This window comes from Gigantopelta aegis, chromosome 15 (assembly GCF_016097555.1).
Source record: "Gigantopelta aegis isolate Gae_Host chromosome 15, Gae_host_genome, whole genome shotgun sequence".
In the NCBI taxonomy this organism is placed as follows: Eukaryota; Metazoa; Mollusca; class Gastropoda; order Neomphalida; family Peltospiridae; genus Gigantopelta; species Gigantopelta aegis.
This window is the reverse complement of record NC_054713.1, coordinates 29,643,997-29,663,794: the sequence shown is the minus strand read 5'-3', so window position 1 is coordinate 29,663,794 and position 19,798 is coordinate 29,643,997. Positions and strand designations below refer to the sequence as shown.

The window sequence follows — 19,798 nt, the reverse complement described above, 5'->3', positions numbered from 1 at the left end:
ATGGGCTACTCTTTTCAATTAGCAGCAAGGGATCTTTTATATGCACAGGATAGTACATACCACAGCTTGTTACACCATTTGTGGAGCACTAGCTGAAACGAGAAATACCTCGATGGGTCCACCGGCAGGGATCGATCCTAGACCGACCGTGCATCAAGTGAATGCTTTACCACTGGGCTATATGTGACATGATAGGTGCTGCTATGTAAGTTAAAAGCTTGCCATCTTGTCACTAAAAACTAAATGTTATCCTTTGATAAACCTCAGGAAATTATGTCCTTATGTCAAAATCATGGAAAGAACATTAGAAACTGATTTATGCATATGTTTTAATTAAATAAGCCGTGTTGTTTGTAATTATAAGAATTGTTTATATTTTTTGTGAATTTATTGATGTATTTAATAGTGACAAATTAAGTATAAAATCACTTCGCTATGCTATCCAATTTGTGACTTATGCATCAATAAATTTACAAAAAATTACATTCAGTTATTATAAATTTGACTAAATGTGTTAATTTGTTTTCAGAACAGCTTAAGATGAGGGCTCAGTGCTGCATCTGCGCTGACCAGTTTGAAAACGACGACAACATCAACATCGCTGCCGTGCCATGTGGTCACACATTTCATGAAGTATGCGTTATGAGGTGGCTGAGAACGTCAAACTCATGTCCGCAGTGCAGAACATTCATAAATCAAAGTCAGGTTGGTATTTTAAGGATTTTAATGAAAAAAGAAGGGTTTTTTTAAATTTCAAGGAACATTTTGTTTTTAAAACATTGATTAGCAATATTTTTAGTCCATTAGTTAATGCTTTAGACTTGTGTAGTGATCTCTGAAACTTGCATAGCGAATAGTGGCGCGATACTGAACAAAATGTTCCCTGAATTTGATGGAGGAATCTTATGTTTAAAATGCACAAGCCAAATACTGTGTTTCAGCACAAACAACTTGGTCTAGTACAAGTTCAGGTTTTGAGAGCAGATAGGGGAATGAAAGAAAAGAAAGAAATGTTTTATGTAACTATGGTCCATATATGATGCTAGACATATGGTTATGGGCTACATATAATTTACAGGGTGTCTGCCAGAGGGTAAAACGGGTATGGTGCCATACCCAAAACATTTGCAGATTTTATTTTTTAGTTAACTTTTGACACAATTATGATTTTTGTTTGTTTTAACCCTAACCCTAAAACTAACCCATTTTCTTTCTGGGTGGAGGCCCCCCATACCCTCTGTCGACTGTGGTTGCTTTCAGCACACACATTGTAAATATTCAATTCCATAGCGCCATACCCCAAAATTTCTGTCTGGCAGGAACCCTGAATTAGAGAGGAAACCTGCTTCCATTACTCTGTGGGCTCTTTTTGATTAGCAGCAAGGGATCTTTTATATGTACCAGCCTCGGTGGCGTCGTGGCAGGTCATCGGTCTACAGGCTGGTAGGTACTGGGTTCGGATCCCAGTCGAGTCATGGGATTTTTAATCCAGATACCGACTCCAAACCCTGAGTGAGTGCTCCGCAAGGCTCAATGGGTAGGTGTAAACCACTTGCACCGACCAATGATCCATAACTGGTTCAACAAAGGCCATGGTTTGTGCTATCCTGTCTGTGGGAAGCGCAAATAAAATATCCCTTGCTGCTAATTGGAAGAGTAGCCCATGTAGTGGCGACAGCGGATTTCCTCTCAAAAATCTGTGTGGTCCTTAACCATATGTCTGACGCCATATAACCATAAATAAAATGTGTTGAGTGCGTCGTTAAATAAAACAGTTCTTTCTTTCTTTCTTTTATATGTATTATCCCACAAATAGGAAAGTCCATACCATGGCCTTTGTTACCACAGTTGTAAAGCACAGGCTAGAATGAAAAATGGGGGATGGTGACCTGGATGGGGGAATATATGCTTGGAAGAAAGTTTATTTGCCTCTGGCTCTAACCTCAGGAGGTGGGGGGGGGGGGGGAGAGGACGTAGCCCAGTGGTAAAGCACTCACCTGATGCGTGGTCCGTATATTTTCATTTCAACTTATTTTCGTGTTTATATCCAAATAAGGTTCAAGCACGCTGGCCTGGGCACACACATCTCAGCTATCTAGGCTCTCTGTTCAGGGCGGAGGGTTAGCAGTTAGTGAGAGAGAAGTTGGTGTAGTGACTTTACACCTACCCACTCAGTCGTTAAAACTTGCTCTGGATGGGAGCCAGTACCGGGATGTGAACCCTATACCTACCAGTCTTGTGTCCGATGGTTTAACCACTATGCCACTGAGGCCGGTGGTCAGTATAGAATCGGTCCCCATCAGTGGTCCATTTCTCGTTCTATTCAGTGCACCACGACTGGTTTATCAAAGTCCTTGATATGTGCTATCCTGTCTACCCTTGATACATGTATAAATGGGAAAATGGAGCGTGTTTCGTGTCTAAGACTAGGTCAGAATTACCAAATGTTTGACATCCAATAGCCGATAAGTAATAAATCAATGTGCTCTAGTGGTGTTGTTAATCAAAGCTAACTTTAACTAACCTCTTAGGGGGGCTATTTCTCGTCCCAGCCAGTGCACCACGACTGGTATATTAAAGGCTATGGTATGTACTATCCTGTCTTTGGGATGGTGCGTATATAATAGAATCCTTGCTACTAATGGAAAATAATGTAGCGAGTTTCCTCTCTAAGACTATGTCAAAATTACCACACGTTTGACATCCAATAGCTGATGATTAATAGATCAGTGTGATCAAGTGGTGTCGTTAAACAAAACAAATTTTATTATCAATCCACCGTTGTTGACTGCTGACTTCTGTTCATGTACTTCCAGGTGATAAAGAAACTCTACTTTGACGCTGGAGATGAGCCAGTTACCGATGGCAACGACACGGCCAAGCTGGAGAACCAGCTGTCGACACTTAGAATGCGAGTCCTAGAAAAAGAGAAAAAAACAAGCGAGCTTGAAGACACGGTGCTGTTATATAAGCAACAAGCGAACGAGTGTCAGGAAAATCGGGAGGCCATAAACCTGCTATACAAACAGGAACAAAGCTTAAACACCACGTTACGCAAACAGCTCGGTTTCTTCGAGTGCCAGCAGAGGGCGCTGGAGGCCGAAAAGAACGAGTATAAGAAAGCGAAGAAACAGCTACGAACACTGAAGGATATCGAGGTGCTGCTATCAGGTAATTCTCGGTTTGGAAAGGAAAGGAATGTTCGTTTAACGCAGACCTGGCTATGGATGAGCAGAAACATTTCGCCAAATTATCTGTTAAAATTAAAAAATTGTGAGAAACCCATAGTTATTTTTGAACGAAATCAGGGCTATATCTGGTACTCAGCAAATTCTCCAATTGCAAACTTAAGAACAATTGGCAAATTTTATTTTAATTTGATGAGAACAATTTGTGTAATAATTGATATTTTGTTGGAAAATAAAATAGCTATGGGTTTTATATTTTTGAGATAATTTGGCGAAATGTTTTGAAAATATCCATTACGTGGAATAATTTTGCCAAATTAAAATAAAATTTGCCATTTGTTTTTAAAATTCGCAGTCGCTGAGTGGCAGAGCTAGGCCTTGTTTAACGCCACTGCAGCATATGTTAAGCTACGGCTATTTAGACACTAATAAACCCTTATTATTTATACATATAGTCGCGATAAGAGATGATGCCTGCTACCACCTCATGTGCTACTCCTTTCCTATAGCAGCAAGGGATCTTTTATGTGCACTTTCCCAAAAGACATATGACAACCTTTAGTGTACCGGTTGTGGGTCATTCGCTAGGGTGAAAGCATGGGGGTTCCAGTGAGGGGAATCAATCTTACAAGTAATTATCAAATATTGGATGTCAAACATTGGGTAATTTTTGACATACAGTCTTAGAGAGGAAACCTGCTACATTTTTCCATTAGTAGCGGGGGACAATATTTCGAAATCTGAGGTAACCGGAAGTCAGTTTGTGTGGTTTTTATCTAGGTAACCAATTGTTCAGTTACGTGAATTATATTTGCATAACCCGTGGGTTACCTAATTGGTTACCTTAAAGTTACGTTGAAATTAGATTTCAAGTACATAATTTTCAGCTCAAACATAAAGTTAAAACAAAATACAAAAGGAAACATTTTATAAAACAGTTTCTTTCATGCTTGCTAAAGTTAATAATGTTGTAAAAGGACTAAATATCAGCCCCAGTACTCAAACAGTGAAACCTGTCCTAGCGGCCACCTGTAATCAGCGGTCACCTGTAATCAGCGGTCACCTGCCTTAAGCGGCCACTTTTCTCCCTCCCAAACAATTTGTAATAAGCAGTTGCCTATCTAACGAGGCCAGTGGCCACCTAAATTGGACCCCAAATCTCTAAAATACCTATATTAAGCGGCCACAGTAAATGTTTACTGTTATATAAAAGGGATATTTTAACAACAGTGATAAGGTGCAGCAAATAACCAATCTTCACACCTTCAGGAATACTAATACCCATTCAGTCCCAACATCTCTACTGTGTATCAATTAAGAAAGTTTGACACTGGAATGCATCTAATTGCCTCTGGACAGGCTATGCTTGACATTTGTAGATTCACTTACTATGATAATACACTGCATGAAGTTGGAATTAAATAATTAAATTGAAAAAAATAAAAACCTGTTGAGAACAGTTAAATTAATACATTCCAGGTGCATTTTTACTGATGTCAAAAGTTGATTTATAGTCATCTGTGAAGCACACATCTGTTAATTAGCAGTACATACAGTAAAACAAACAAAAAACAAAGGTCTTAAAGACACTATATGTGGCAACCTGTAATCAGCGGCCACCTGTCTTAAGCAGCCACTTTTATTTACTCGCTTGTGTGACCACTTAAGACAGGTTTAACTGTAGATACGTTTGGAGGAATTCTTTTTTTTTCGTTTTAGTGGCCATTCTACTTTCAGTTTATCGCTGGTACTTCTATACTACAGTGATGTTTCAAATGTTTGTTGTTTAAAGCTCATTATGCGATATTAGTATTTTTCAACTTTTGTGACACTTTTGGATTCCTGTTTACGTTAAAATCATTTTCAACATTTGTAAAATTATAGGCAATCCAATATTATGTCTACATATATTCCTTTAGAGATAAAATAGCAGCAGATAATTAATTTAACCATCCTCAGTAGTTCATGCACATTTCTTTGAAATGTTTGGCTCGACTTTATACTGAGCATTTATAGTTCATCCCACACAGAATACTTTTTTCATGCTATGAAATTTACTACAGAGTTATTTATTTCTGAGCCGATTGATTTGTGAATTGCACACAAACATAGGTTGTTTTCTTTTGTTCTGGCTTTTTTTTTGGTGGTTTTTGCTATTTCCAAAACACTTTTACTTTTGTTCTTACATCAAACCAAACTGAAACATTTGCCGGAATACTAGTAGTCCTATGTCTGCGTGAATAAACTTACTGTAATCGTGAAATTTGCAAGTTTTAATTTCGGAACGTCTACAAGTCACGACATAACCGATTTGCGGTTCGCATAAATTTAATTTTGCGTAACTGACACGTGAACAGAATGGCGGATTGCGTGGAATATTGTTCCCTGTAGTAGTAAGGGATCTTTTATATGTACCATCCCACAGACAGGATAGCACATACCACATACTTTGATATAAGACGTGGTGCACTGGCTGGAACGAGAAATAGCCCAATGGTCCCACTGATGGGGATTGATCCTAAACCGACTGTTCATCAGGCAAGAGCTTTACCACTGGACTATGTCCTGCCCTACACAGGTCTTGGTATTTTAGATTTTATGGGAACCACTTTTTCACTTCCATGGCCTATGATCAGTGGCACCGACTGAAAACTGTTTTTCAATAATTATGGTAATGGTTGACTATATTACTTGATGATGACTAAAACTTTTGGATCCTTAATTGTATCGACACACTACTGGAAACTATTGTGTCCAAGAAATTCAAAGGCCTGAAACAGCAGTAATAGTGTCATTTGTTGTTGTTTTCTATAATATTTAAAAAAATATTTTCAAGAATTTTGTAGAAAGTTTACAAATGTGTAGGGGTGGGTTCGTCCATACAAAATTATTTGTGAATAAAATATATTAATCTTTATTTTTCAGGGTGCGAGAGTGAGAGTGAAACGATACTGTCGCAATATGGTGAGGGTGAGGCGGCTGCGAAACAGCTGGCACGATATTGTACAATCATAAAACGTGAATATGAGAAGGTGAAATCGGAAAAGCGGTCAATAAAAGATCATTGTGAAAAAGTGCGTAGAGAACTAATGTCCAACACCAATCTGTTGGAAAAAAGAACAAAAGAGTTGAGTGTTGTTACAGATCAGCTTCGGGAAACCGAACAGGAATTGACAAACTCCGAGCGTGAGAAAGACGTTTTACGTTGCAAGTTGAGTAAATTGAAAAAGGCCATTGCTAGTCCGTGTGGAAGCTCAAGTTTCATTGAAACGCTCACCGAAGAAAGCCCATCTATGAAGACTCCACAAAGCAGAAAGTTAGTGGACAAACTAAATCTTTCTGAAATGCCTGAACCAAAATTAAATCTTTCTCCCGATCTTTTCGAAGACACACCAAAAACCAAAGTTCGACGACACTGCGAAGATAACAATATTAAATTTGTGAAAATCAGCTCGGCACGGGAACACAAACCGGCAAAGAGACCAAAACTCGAAATTCAGGATACGAATAATTTGGCTTATCTGAGTGGATTAAACATCTTCAAGAAGAAACCGGGGTCAGGCTGTCCGAGTGTTATTCGACAGGGATACGACGGTCTGGGGGGTCACACGACATTCACGCAGCCTCTTGGTCCCCCCAAGTTTGGTGGACTCAAAAAAAGACCGTCAAAGTCTCAACCTTGCAAAAAACCTAAAATGACTTCGTGTCCTCCTCTGCCAACTATGGATGGTTTTCTCTCATGATTTGTGCTAAAATTTGGAAGTAGATTGCGTGGTGGAAACGGGTTTCTCCTTTATATCGTTTGTGTTCTTTTTCTTCAGTAATGTTGATGTTTTATAAACCAACAAGTTGGTTTAAAATATTTTGTATCTTCATAACTGCATGTATTGACATTTTACTATATTCAAATAAGTTATTTGTTCTGGGCACCAGCAATCATAAATATCTTTGAGGGATTTTTAAAAAGGTACAGCACCAATAAACATTTTAAAGTGCTGTTCCAGATGTATGATGTATTGAGCTATATCAATCAAGATATTATTTAATATGATTAGAAAATTAAAAACAATTTTTATAAAAAATTATATACCGGTATATTTTCCATTTAAAAATATTCCCCTGAAAAACAGAACCAGCTGAATTCGTTTCGGGAATTTCCGTAAGATTTGATCCGTGACGTCACGAAGGGAACTCCTTTCGATAGTCAGCGCCATGATTCATTGCTTCTTTTGTGTTTATTATGGTTAAACAGTGTGTTCTTGGCGGCTGTAGCAATACAAAAGCCGATAAATTTAGTTTTCACGCATTTCCTAGTAATGTTGCTGTGAGAAAGCTGTGTGTGAATTTGATTAAAACAACGTGGAAATACTGGACAGGAAGAAAATGCCGGAAACCGTTGCGACAGCAGACACTTTAGTTTCGATTCGTCCGAACTGGCTTGTCGTCTTTAGCGAGATATGGGAATACCATGTGTTATGGCTTTTAAAAAAAGATGCCGTACAAACAATTTTTCTGCGACACAAAACAAATGACAAGAAGCCGACGCCATCCATACCGAAACGACCTTGGGGTGCATATCGTCAATGTCCCAAATTGCGTTATGCTTTCAATTCCGGTCAGTTTGTTTTCTCATGCACGGTTCGTGCAATTATCGAGATCCGATTTGTTGTCGTTTGCATCTCGTTCATTTGTGAGATTTTTCTTTACAGTTCGAGAAAATTAAAACAATAAAGTACAGACAAGTAAGTATCTATAGCGTAGTCCGTCCCATCCTACAAAAATGTAGGGGTTTTTTTGTAAAAAAAAAGAAAGAAAAAAAGCTAGTTTTGTATGCATCTTAAAAAACAATCGGCTCAGAAATAAATGACTTGTAAACTCCATAGTATGAAAAAAGGCGTTCCCTGTAAAACAGACTATAAATACATTAAATTAATTTTACTTTACCTTCCCACAGAGAAAACCTTTTTTCATACTATGGAATGTGCTATATGTTATTTATTTCTGAGCAGACTGTTTTCACAACTGCACACAAAAAAATAGTATTGTTTTCTTATTTCCAAAACACTTTTACTTCTCTTTTTTTTTACGTCAAACTAAACTGAAATTATTCACACAAAAAAACAACATCTTCATAGATGGATGGGACGGACTAAAAGTCGTTTTTGTTTATTTCTTAAAATTAAAATAAGTTATTTATTTCTGAGCAGACTGTTTTCACAACTGCACACAAAAAATAGTATTGTTTTGTTATTTCCAAAACATTTTTACTTTTTTTTTTACGTCAAACTAAACTGAAATTATTCACACAGAAAAACATCTTCATAGAGGGATGGGACGGACTAAAAGTCGGTTTTGTTTATTTCTTAAAATTACTGATATCGGGTCCACTTGACTCGCAGAATTCAAGAGTTATTTATCGTCTTTTCTACTACATCATAAGTATTAGAACATACAGTGTAGCAAAATAATTCTCACGAAAAGCTAAAGAACAAAACAAGAATAAAAGTTATAAATTAGTGGTAAGCTGTCTCCACGACCATTTTCATCGTCATCTGTCAGGCCGGTGGTTCGTCGGAAGATGTTCCAGGTTCAAACTGATGAGGCATTATTTGTTGTGTTGCACAAATATTAGTCCAGTCGTCGTTACTACACTATTCATAATCGAACGAAAAATCGCATGATCAATGAGCTTGGCAGTCACTGTCGGTCCCACTTTCGCTTGCGCTGGAAGTCATCTCGTGGTAGGTTTCTGTGAAGCGCGTTCCCTTCGTGACGTCACGGCTATTTACAGGCAAATGTTTTTACCGAGAATTTTACTCTGTCGTTTCCGGCAGTGTTCTACGGGAGTGATGTTTTAATACTTTTATGGGGCATTTTCGTAATTATTGATTTACATATCGGTGTAAAATATTATTGCAATGAATTAAGAAAGCATTTAATTGTGGAATTTGAAATTTTAGTGTATGGTCTGGCACAGCACTATAGGGTGTATACTACCAAATCAAATCCCATAGACGACAATAGTAACATATGCAGCTAAAACTCCTACCTGCAACGTATCAACCGACATAAACGCCACGGATATAAATACTACCACCCCTTACACTTAAAGTGAATCAGAAAAAAATGGGGGTCAAGCTGCTCGTTTCTGAGATAACGGGTAGCGTCTATGACTACCCTAGTTTCGCACAAAATTCGAGTACTTTTTTTTACAGGTACCCCATACATGTTTCAAGCACAAGGCTACTTGACACATTGGTACTAGATGAAATAAAATTGCACATTTATTTTACCCAGATGAAACTTATTTTTTACAACCAACACACTCACATTTATAACCAATCACAGGACTTGTGGTGTTCACTTCTCTATCAAAAGTTGGGTGCACCTCGAACTTTGACCCAGCCGGAAGTTATTTGGTATAGTACTACCTTTAAAGACTTGTTTATGTGGCAACCTGTAATCAGCGGCCACCTGTCTTTTGCTTACTCCAGTCCCTTGTGTGGCCATTTAAGACAGGTTTGACTGTATATATACAGTGAAACGTCATGCTGATGTGCATTTTACAAGTCTTTGTAAGTTGGATCAACAATTTACTCCTGAGCCTATTGTTTCTTGTAATATCAGGAAGGAATTGTTTGATTCTCCTATCAGTATTTGATTTCCTTACAGTAGCCTGGTGTATCAAACATAATAATTATGTTTTGTGTAGCCTTGAAAAAAACAAGACTATCATGTGATCTGGACACTGGTGCTACAAGGGAAACCGAAATACTGTTGTATTCAGGGATATGAGAGCTACGCGTAAATGCGCTTTTCCATTTAGACTTAAAAAACCCCAAAACATGTTTAATACTGTTGACCACACATGGTTCATTTGCATGTGTTCACAGTTTCAAGTTTATGATGTGTCCCTTATATTATAAGTTATAACCAGTTTAGATTTGTTAGCACTGAATGCAATTCTTGGAAGTTCCAGGGGTTGCAAACAACAATTTTCCTTCAGGGGCCCTTGCGCAGACCCTGGCCGCAGTAAGCTTTTTTGTTCCTCTCTCACATCTCTGTGTATTTCTTTATAGTATCTTGGTGTATTGAACATAATAATTGTGTTTTGTGTAGCCTAAAAAAAAAATCACTATCAAAGTATCATGTGATCAGGACATTTTTTACCAGTGCTTCAAGAAAAACAGAAAGACTATCAAAGTATCATGTGATCTGAAAATGTTTTAACAGTGCTAGCCTGCTACTAGAGAAACAGAAAGACTATCATATTTCTTTATAGTTGCCTGGTGTATTAAACATAATACATTATAATTGTGTTTTGTGTAGTCTAGGAAAACCCCACAGAATGCAGGGTCGTACCCTAATCAAAATCCTAGAGGGGAGGTTGCACTACTCTTTATAAACAAATGAAACACTATATAAATTAAACCCTGAGATGTGTATGCCATTTTCTGGAGTGAAAAAAAAAAAAAAATTCTCAGGGGAGCAACTGCCCCTCCCCGCTGAGGGTACGGCCCTGGAATGACCATCCTGTGATCTGAATATATTGTTTACCAGTGCTGTGTAAAAATAATATATGTGAAATGCAATAATTGTGATAATACCAGTTCTTTCATTTGCAATATTTTGTAATAAATGCTGACAGTATGAGTTTTTAGTTATTTATTTTGATCAGTGTAGTTAATTACCATGTTATTTGGGGTATTTGATTACAGTGGTTTTTGGAGGGTATTTAATTACAATGTTATTGGAGGTATTTAAATACAATGTTGTTTTTTTAAATATTTTATTTAACGACGCACTCGACACATTTTAATTACGGTTATATGGCATCAGACATGGTAATTCTTTCCAATTAGCAGCAAGGGATCTTTTATATGCACCATCCCACAGACAGGATAGCACATACCACAGCCTTTGATATACTAGTCGTGGTGCACTGGCTGTGACGAGAAATAGCCCAATGAGCCCACCGACGGTGATCGATCCCAGACCGACCGCGCATCAAGCGAGTGCTGTACCACTGAGCTACATCCCGCCCATGTTATTTATTTATTAAGTCATAATTCTCTAAATTTCGGAGATCGCTACTAAATTTTAAAACGTTATGGTAAATAAATTGTCAAGTGTTCAGCAACTGTGACCAATTTAAAATTCTCAAAGCAAAATGAACACCCACCCCAAGTGTATTTCATCGTTATCAATGATGCATTTTCTTGTTAAAGGTTAAATTTATAATAAAATTATTAACCATCAGCTATATGCTTTAAATATAGAATATCAGGTTACTACGTTTTTTGATATCGTGGTTATTTGGCGAGGTTTAGATAACGGTTTAACAGGCGAGCTTCATGGGAGTGAATAATGGAGAATCGAAAAATAAGACGTAATTTGATGTTACAGGAAGTGTAAATGTTATATTTATTTATGCAGTCCAACAATTAATGCTGTAAATGAATGTTTGGAAAATGAGAAAACAATCTGCCTGAAAATTGAGCAAACATTTGTCATGTGTACAACTCATTTCCTGACATAACACTTAACACTTCCTAGTAACATGATAACACTTTGAATTATCAGGTAGGGGTCATCAGGTCAATAGGAAGCATGGTTGCATGATAAATCTATTTTACTGTATTATTTTTATTTTCAACAATGAGTAAAATATGTTATTCCTACTTTTGATACAATTACAAAGTGTCTTACAAAGTACTTACGTATGGTTCATACATGTTATTCTTGATAATTTTCAGCACTCATTACATGTGCAGTCGTAGAAAATTGCACAAAATGTGCCACTAATCAAGGGAGTTATCTCATTGGTACTTTGTCATTTTGCCCAAAAAGGAGTTTTAATGCAGGATTTTCAATAAACAATTTTTTTTATATAAAATTGATATAGCTTTTATTGGAAATGAAAATAATCTCATCTTGTAATGTGCTATAGTGTGATAATGTGCTATAGTTTAAGACTGCCAGCAGCTGTGTGTGTGCCAGCCCCATTTTAAATAAACAACAGGAAATATATACATGTATATATCAGGGGTGAGAATTGGTGAACTGTAAACAAAAAAAGAAGAGGAAATCTAGATGGGTCCTGGAAATTCTTGAAATCCTAGGTTAAAATCTGTGCCATCTGACACATTTTGGAGGAAAGAACGATTACAATGCAAGGAAACGCAATGTTCGATGAGAGGAAAACAGCTGATCCGAGGAGAATTTCCATCCCCGATATATTAATCAATGTGGGATTCTTTTAATAATTAATGTTGGTTTTTATAGAAGAAAATATATCTAAAAATAAGATCATATTTAGGCCTTATATACTAGTCGATTGAAAACTAGTTAACAGATACAGACATCAAAATACATCGGGCGTCTTTGCCATACTCACCAGACCCAGATTTTTTTATTTTGGGCCTTATCAATGCATTTTCAGGGCGGAACATAGAATGTAGATCAGTGGCAGAGCACTCAACTGAGATGTACTGGGTTCCATCTCAATTAGTTCCTTATCACTGCTACATCAACTTCAAGGGCTATTCTTCCTGTCTATGAAGTTTTCCAGATTTTTAATCATCTGTAGTGTTTGCTGATTTTTTGTCGTTTGTCCAAAATTTACAATAAGGTTTGGGCTGATGCTTTGCATACATTTTGAAGGGTGGATGGGGATGGAATCCACTTAATTAAAGAATGGGTCTTTAATAAATGTGATCGAACGATAAAAGCACCTCATGCAAGCATGAACACTACCACCCTTTCATCAAAGAACAAAGGAAGTTTTCTGGTCGTACTAAAATGAGTAGGATTTGTTTTATATCTTTGCTGAAATATTGACACAAAGGTAACAAAAGGCATGTATATCAGATGTTTTATTTACATAATTTACACTTATATACAAACATGTTACAATGAAGAAACATTGAGAGGGGTAAAAACAAGTGTCACATGGAGTCTGTTTTAAGAAAAGAAAAGAAAAGCAAAACTACCAGTACAATGTTAGAGACATCAAAAAATGAATATTAAAAATCACTGAGCAATCCAAATGATACTTACAAAAAAATACTATCACAGGGTTGAAAAGAAGAAATAGGTTTAATGATGGAAAGGTGAATGGGTACTTTGAAAATTGGAATATATAGTAAGATCGGAGTAGCACAGACAAACAAATGTGACGGTGAATCAAATTTACACAAATCTTTAATTTTAGAAAATAAATATTTATTAGACACTGGAAATTTGGACACCATCGGCGAATGTTTTAAAATAAATAAGTTCATATAGAAAGAACACAAACGTTTTTAATTTCAGCATTGAATCGTCCTAATGCTTGTTGTAGCTCAGACTTCATTTTATTGCCTAATCAATAGAGATTATTATACCAGCTTGTGTGTCGTACTGATTTTACGAAACGAGTGTCAGGATTGTTGTATTGCCCGAGCAAAGAGTGAGGGTAATACATGAATCCTGACACGAGTTTCGTAAAATCAGTACAACTCGCATGAGAGTGTAATAATATTTTTATTATGCATATTATTGTTGTTGTTCTCTTTATGAATAACAAGACCCAACACAAAATGTTTCGGCCACAACTGGAAGGAGATGACGAAATGACGTCATATTTCAAGTGCACAGTCTGAGCTAGGACTGGTGAAGCGACGTCATAACATCTAAAGCCATGGGATAAGTGATTTTCAAAATTCATTAGCCGTGATTAAAAATCCATTAGTCATGGGGTAAGTGATTTTCAAAATTCATTAGCTGTGATTAAAAATCCACTAGTCATGTGATAAATGATTTAAAAATCCACTAGCCTTTATTAAAAATCTACTAGTCATGTGATAAATGATTTAAAAATCCACTAGTCATGGGAACAGTGATTATCGAAATTCACTAGCCGTGATAAAAAATCCACTAGCCATAGGATAAGTGATTTTTAAAATTCACTAGCCTTTATTAAAAATCCCTAAGTCATGGGATAAGTGATTTTTAACATTCACTAGCCATTATTAAAAATCCCTAAGTCATGGGATAAGTGATTTTTTAAATTCACTAGCCATGATAAAAAATCCACTAGCCATGGGATAAGTGATTTTCAAAATTCACTAGCCGTTATGTCATTACACTTGTTATTACATGTGTGCTTCGTATGATTATTATTAACTCGGTTATGTTGAACCACATGGATAATAAACATTATTTTCCTCTGTGTACGAATTTACTTCAAAAGTAAAATCCAGTTTTGGTTAATTACAAAGACTAGAAGGAGCAAACACTCATTTGATATACAGACACTGGTATTCTAAAGAAGAATTAATTTTAAAATTTTAGTCATTAGAGCAGATATTTTTTAATGTGCGTATATACCATTAAGGTTTCACGCATTGTCACTAGAAAGGATTCGTTATTCAGAGAAACGTGTTACACAGGCAGCATAGTAAGGACAACGGTCTCTTTAACTGAAATTATTGATCTCTTTAACATCTTGGTTACATAATACAAAAGTTCAAAATTTAATCATGATGGTAGTGATCATCGATAGTGTTAATGACCACATGTAATTCTGACATAGTCTTACAGAAGAAACCCGCTACATTTTTCCCCATTAGTAGCAATAAACAAAATTTATGCAGTCTTACAGAAGAAACCCGCTACATTTTTCCCATTAGTAGCAAGAAATCTTTTTTATGCACCATTCCAGACAGGATAGCACATACCACAGCTTTTAATATACTTTGGTGCATTAGTTGGAATGAGACAAAATAAGCATAGACTGTTTCTGTCGGAAAGAAATTTTGGGGTATTACACAATGGAATTGAATGCAATCACAATAAACGGGGCCTCCTCTAGAAAGAAAATGAGTTAAGTTTAGGGTTAGGGTTAAAAAAATCATACAGTAATGGCAAGAGTAATTAATTTTGTCAAAAGGTTAACCATAAAAAATCCAAAAAAAATCTACAAACAATTTGGGTATGGCGCCATACCCGTTTTACCCTCTGGTAGAAACACTGATAGAATGTGGTAACACGTGTACAGGTTGCCATAAATTATGGGCTTGATAACCTGTAGGTTATGACACATTTATCCAGTTTACATCCTGATATGTCTATTTATTCATATCACTGTTTTTGGTTCATGTATATGTATTTTATATTTCAATAACACAACAATGATCCACAGTTAGGCAGTATAGTACCAATATCAACTTTCTTGACATGTTAACTCCCTTACCCTGAACAACCATTCTCAACTAAGGCCCATTTTCCATATACGTGATTTCCAGTGCAGGTTTATCGATGTAATACATTTACATAGTACAGGTATGACAATGACCCTTGATAAAAATCAGCGGAAAGCTTTGCGAACTGTGCGCAAAGTGGACAGTACACGGCCAAAGAAACGACCTAAATGGCTTTCAAATCTGCGGATCCGCGGAAGATTGTCATGCCTGATTAAATGTTTTAAATACAAGTATTTATTTCTCATTCACATCCACCCAGGTTTTGTAAACTTTAGCCAGTGTTGATAAACTTTTATAATAAACTCTAGAATGAATCAAGTCTCCAGACTTAAACTTGATGTTATTTATATGGGCGTGTGTTTGTTAAAGCATTGTAAGGGTGGATCCAGCAAATATTAAAGGAAGAAGTGAAGTGCACATGGACCAACTCCTTGAAAATGGCACTTCAATATAACTTGTAAATAAATTATTCAAAAAGGGAGCACTTAATTTTTTTTAGGGGTGACACTGGTCCCCTCCCTTGAATCAGCCCTTGCGAAGTCTAGACATAATTTTTTAAAAGCACGGGGTCGAACCTTACTAGCCACTCCGACTTCTTGTCTCCACCCAGTTGATCTAACACAGCCAATGATATCACATGTTCAGATGACTTTGAATGAAGGAAGGAATGTTTTATTTAACGATGCACTCTACACATTTCATTGAACATTTGGTTATAGACCACACAGATAAGGATAGACAAAACCTGCTGCTGCCACGCAAATGGCTATTCTTTTTTAATTACCATATCGGGATATTTTATTCTACAAACAGGATAGTACATACCATGACCTTTGTTACACCAGTTGTGCAGCACTGGCTGGAACAAGAAATAACCTAATTGGCCCACCGATGGGAGTCAATCCTAGACTGACTGCACGTCAGATAAGTGCTTTACCACTGGACTACATAATGCCCCCAGATTCGAACGAACCAATCAAAGCACTGCTACATAAATTTGACTTTAAAGTGTGATGCTTTCCAAAATACTTGTTCCCAATAAAGCATTGGTCGATTTAATCAATCTGATTAAAAAAGTCACTTTTGTTTAACACCACCACTAGAGCATGTTGATTTATTAACCGGCTATTGGATATCAAACATCTGATAATTCTGACATGTAATCTTAGAGAAAACCCACTACATTCTTCCATTAGTAGCAAGGGATCTTTTATATACATTTTCCCCCCCACAGACAGGACAGCACATACCACAGCCTTTGATATACCAGTCGTGGGTCACTGGTTGGGCAGGATACACACACCCCTAGAATAGATCCACAGTGTTTGATCCTACACAAGTCGTGGGGCACTCGTTGGGCAGGGAAAAACCCATTTAGAATAGATCCACAGAGGCTGTTAGATCCTACACAAGTCGTGGGGCACTGGTTGGGCAGGGAAAAACCCATTTAGAATAGATCCACAGAGGCTGTTAGATCCTACACCAGTCGTGGGGTACTGGTTGGGCATGAAAACCCATTTAGAATGGGTTCACAGAGTGTTTAATCTTTACCAGTCATGGGGCACTGGCTGGGCAGGGAAAAACCCATTTAGAATGGGTTCACAGAGAGTGTTTAATCTTTACCAGTCATGGGGCACTGGTTGGGCAGGGAAAAACCCATTTAGAATTGGTTCAGTGGGGATTCGATCCTACACCAGTCGTGGGTCACTGGTTGGGCAGGGAGGGTTCAGTCCTATAATCAAAGCACAAGATGGATTTATGAATAAGAATTATGACAAAGTCGGTGTATCTCAGACGGCGGTATTAGGACATTTCGCTTTGCCTCGTCCTCGCAGCTGCCGATGAACCACTTCGTGCACATCCACTGTTTCGGGGGTTTCGGGCAAGCTGGGCTGCAACAAAGAGGAGAATGTGTTAAAGACAAGGTTAGGATAATCTACAACTCTTAACAAATCCACTTGTCATGAGATAAATGATTTTCAAAATCCACTAGCCTTTATTAAAAATCTACTAGTCATGGGAACAGTGATTATCAAAATTCACTAGCCTTAATTAAAAATCTACTTGCCATAGGATAAGTGATTTTCAAAATTCATTAGCTGTGATTAAAAATCCACTAGTCATGTGATAAATGATTTGAAAATCCACTAGCCTTTATTAAAAATCTACTAGTCATGTGAACAGTGATTATCGAAATTCACTAGCCTTAATTAAAAATCTACTTGCCATAGGATAAGTAATTATAAATTCAGTAGCCTTTATTAAAAATCCCTAAGTCATGGGATAAGTGATTTTTTAAATTCACTAGCCGTTATTAAAAATCTGCTATCCATGGCAGGGCTAACTCTGAGTGAACAGAACATTTCTAATTATCTAATAAATTAAAAAAATTGCAGAATTCTAGTTATTTCCAAACAAAAAATCAATTATTACATGTATTTATTTTGTCAAATTAAAATAAAATTTGTCATTTCTTCTTAAAATTCAGCCTTTGATATTTGCCCACAAATGTTTCATTTCTGACCTTAGGCTAACACCTTTGGTCAAAAATGACAAATTTAAAACTCCATATGGTTATCTCCTAATTTGAGTTATAAATCAGTATTGTCTAATTGACGATCTCATGCAAGGCTGTAAACCCAGATAAGCTTCCAGAGACAGTTCTGCGTTTGCTGTCATTGTAACATGCTTTAAAGTTTTTTTAAAATTACATTAAATATATACATTAAATACATGTTCTTGTCTAGAATATCAGTGTCCATGTAACACCCCATAAAATTATTTAACACTTATCAATAATCCCCCAAGACCCCAGCCTCTCCTCCCCGCCCCGTATTCCGTCACTATGATGTAATTTGCCAAACATTAAATTTTCATTTTGTATGTATTTGATTTGTTTGGCAATGAATACCAGATAGAAAACCATTTGTTAAAGAAGAAAAAAGAAAAATAACTGGCCTCATTTTACTTCATAAATAACAATGAGACAAATGTTTTCAATTCATACGATTCATAACTCATAACAAACAACCCTTCCCTCCCCGATATCATTTCATAATACATGCCGCAATAGGCTACCCCTTATCCATAAAACGTGATGTAATTGCTAACCAGCCCCCAAAAGGCTAGGTTAATGGAACGCATTTCAACCAAGGCAGTATTACTAGCAGACTCAGGATAGTCTCTTCACTTTACTAAAAGTATGCGATATTTACTAACCATAAATGGAGCACAGTCAAAGGGTGCAGAGATCTTTTCTTTGTAGAGCTGCCGTTTTTTACTTCCCTTCTTTGGCAACTCGGGAGTTTCATTGTTTTGAGCAGCTGCAAAAATACTATCTACATCAATGTTCTTTTCTGAGCTGTTTTTGCTCTTTCTCGGTTTCAGAAAGTCTGCTTTAACACAGTGCCACATAATTGGGGAAGGAAAGATTAGTAAACGAAGAAACAAAGGAAAATTGAATTAAAAGAAAAGATAACAGAAATGTGAAATGGTTTGTTGTGCAGAAATACCAGCAGGGCAGAAGAACAATTAAAAGATGGTTGGTTCATATTAACAATCATTGGTGTGATCAATGCAGTTACAATTGAAGTCATTGGTTTATCAGTGCAGAAACAATCAGTCATTGGTTTATCAGTGCAGTAACAATCACAGTCATTGGTTATTAGTGCAGTAACAATCACAGTTATTGGTTTATCAGTGCAGTAACAATCACAGTCATTGGTTTATAAATGCAGTAACAATCACAGTCATTGGTTATCAGTGCAGTAACAATCACAGTCATTGGTTTATCAGTGCAGTAACAATCACAGCCATTGGTTACCAGTGCAGTAACAATCACAGTCATTGGTTTATCAGTGAAGTAACAATCACAGTCATTGGTTTATTAGTACAAACACAGGTCACCACCGAGTCCATCCACAAATGCAGACCGGATCCATCAGGTGCAATTGATGAAAAATGAAAAAAACAAAAAAACAAAAACAAACATGTTAGTAAAATGATAACAAGAATTCCACACAATTAAATGACTCGCCTGCCATAAACATATTCAGTCATTGATGGTTGTATTGACAGATATTCATCTCAATGAATGTTTTAAAAATATATCCCATTTTGTTTGTGTTTGCATTTACGTCTCTCAGTTTTTGTTGTTAAATTTGTAATAAAATGCTATTTTAATACAATTCATTACAACATTTTTGACAGAATAAATAGAACTTTTTTTTTTTTTTTTTTAAATCATAGCAATATTTTAAAAAAGTTAGTAAAGTTGTTAATATTGTTTCTATATAAATATAGTCATAATGAAAATAGAAGGTTCTTAAAGAAAAACAAGTGGTTGAGGTAATAAAATTTAAATAG

At 36.5% G+C, this 19,798-nt stretch overlaps 2 protein-coding genes across 6 annotated transcripts in view; one reads left to right on the top strand and one right to left on the bottom strand.

Moving 5' to 3' along the window:
* The first annotated feature begins 537 nt into the window (after window positions 1-537).
* LOC121389642 (E3 ubiquitin-protein ligase TRAIP-like) lies at window positions 538-7,143 on the top strand. Its single transcript, XM_041521285.1, has 3 exons — window positions 538-705; window positions 2,817-3,171; window positions 6,114-7,143. Exons 1-3 carry the CDS (start codon window positions 541-543, stop codon window positions 6,929-6,931), a joined length of 1,338 nt encoding a protein of 445 aa, XP_041377219.1. The 5' UTR covers window positions 538-540; the 3' UTR covers window positions 6,932-7,143.
* A 5,907-nt stretch (window positions 7,144-13,050) lies between these two features.
* The window catches only part of LOC121389870 (kinesin-like protein KIF20B), an 81,919-nt gene continuing 75,171 nt past the window's right edge, over window positions 13,051-19,798 (bottom strand). For 3 of the 5 annotated variants that reach the window (XM_041521525.1, XM_041521527.1, XM_041521529.1), the window contains exons 35-36: window positions 18,653-18,828; window positions 13,051-17,325 (exon numbers count right to left, since the gene is read on the bottom strand). In XM_041521525.1, the coding sequence (XP_041377459.1) occupies window positions 17,224-17,325; window positions 18,653-18,828 (278 nt within the window). In that variant the 3' untranslated portion in view covers window positions 13,051-17,223. The remainder of the gene's footprint in view (window positions 17,326-18,652; window positions 18,829-19,798) is intronic. The other 2 variants (XM_041521526.1, XM_041521528.1) reach the window with 2 other exon arrangements.

Coding starts and splice junctions, on each gene's coding strand:
- LOC121389642 (XM_041521285.1), top strand. CDS start 541: ATGAGGGCTCAGTGCTGCATCTGCGCTGACCAGTTTGAAAACGACGAC. Junction 706..2,816: donor CATTCATAAATCAAAGTCAG/GTTGGTATTTTA, acceptor ATGTACTTCCAG/GTGATAAAGAAACTCTACTT. Junction 3,172..6,113: donor TATCGAGGTGCTGCTATCAG/GTAATTCTCGGT, acceptor TTTATTTTTCAG/GGTGCGAGAGTGAGAGTGAA.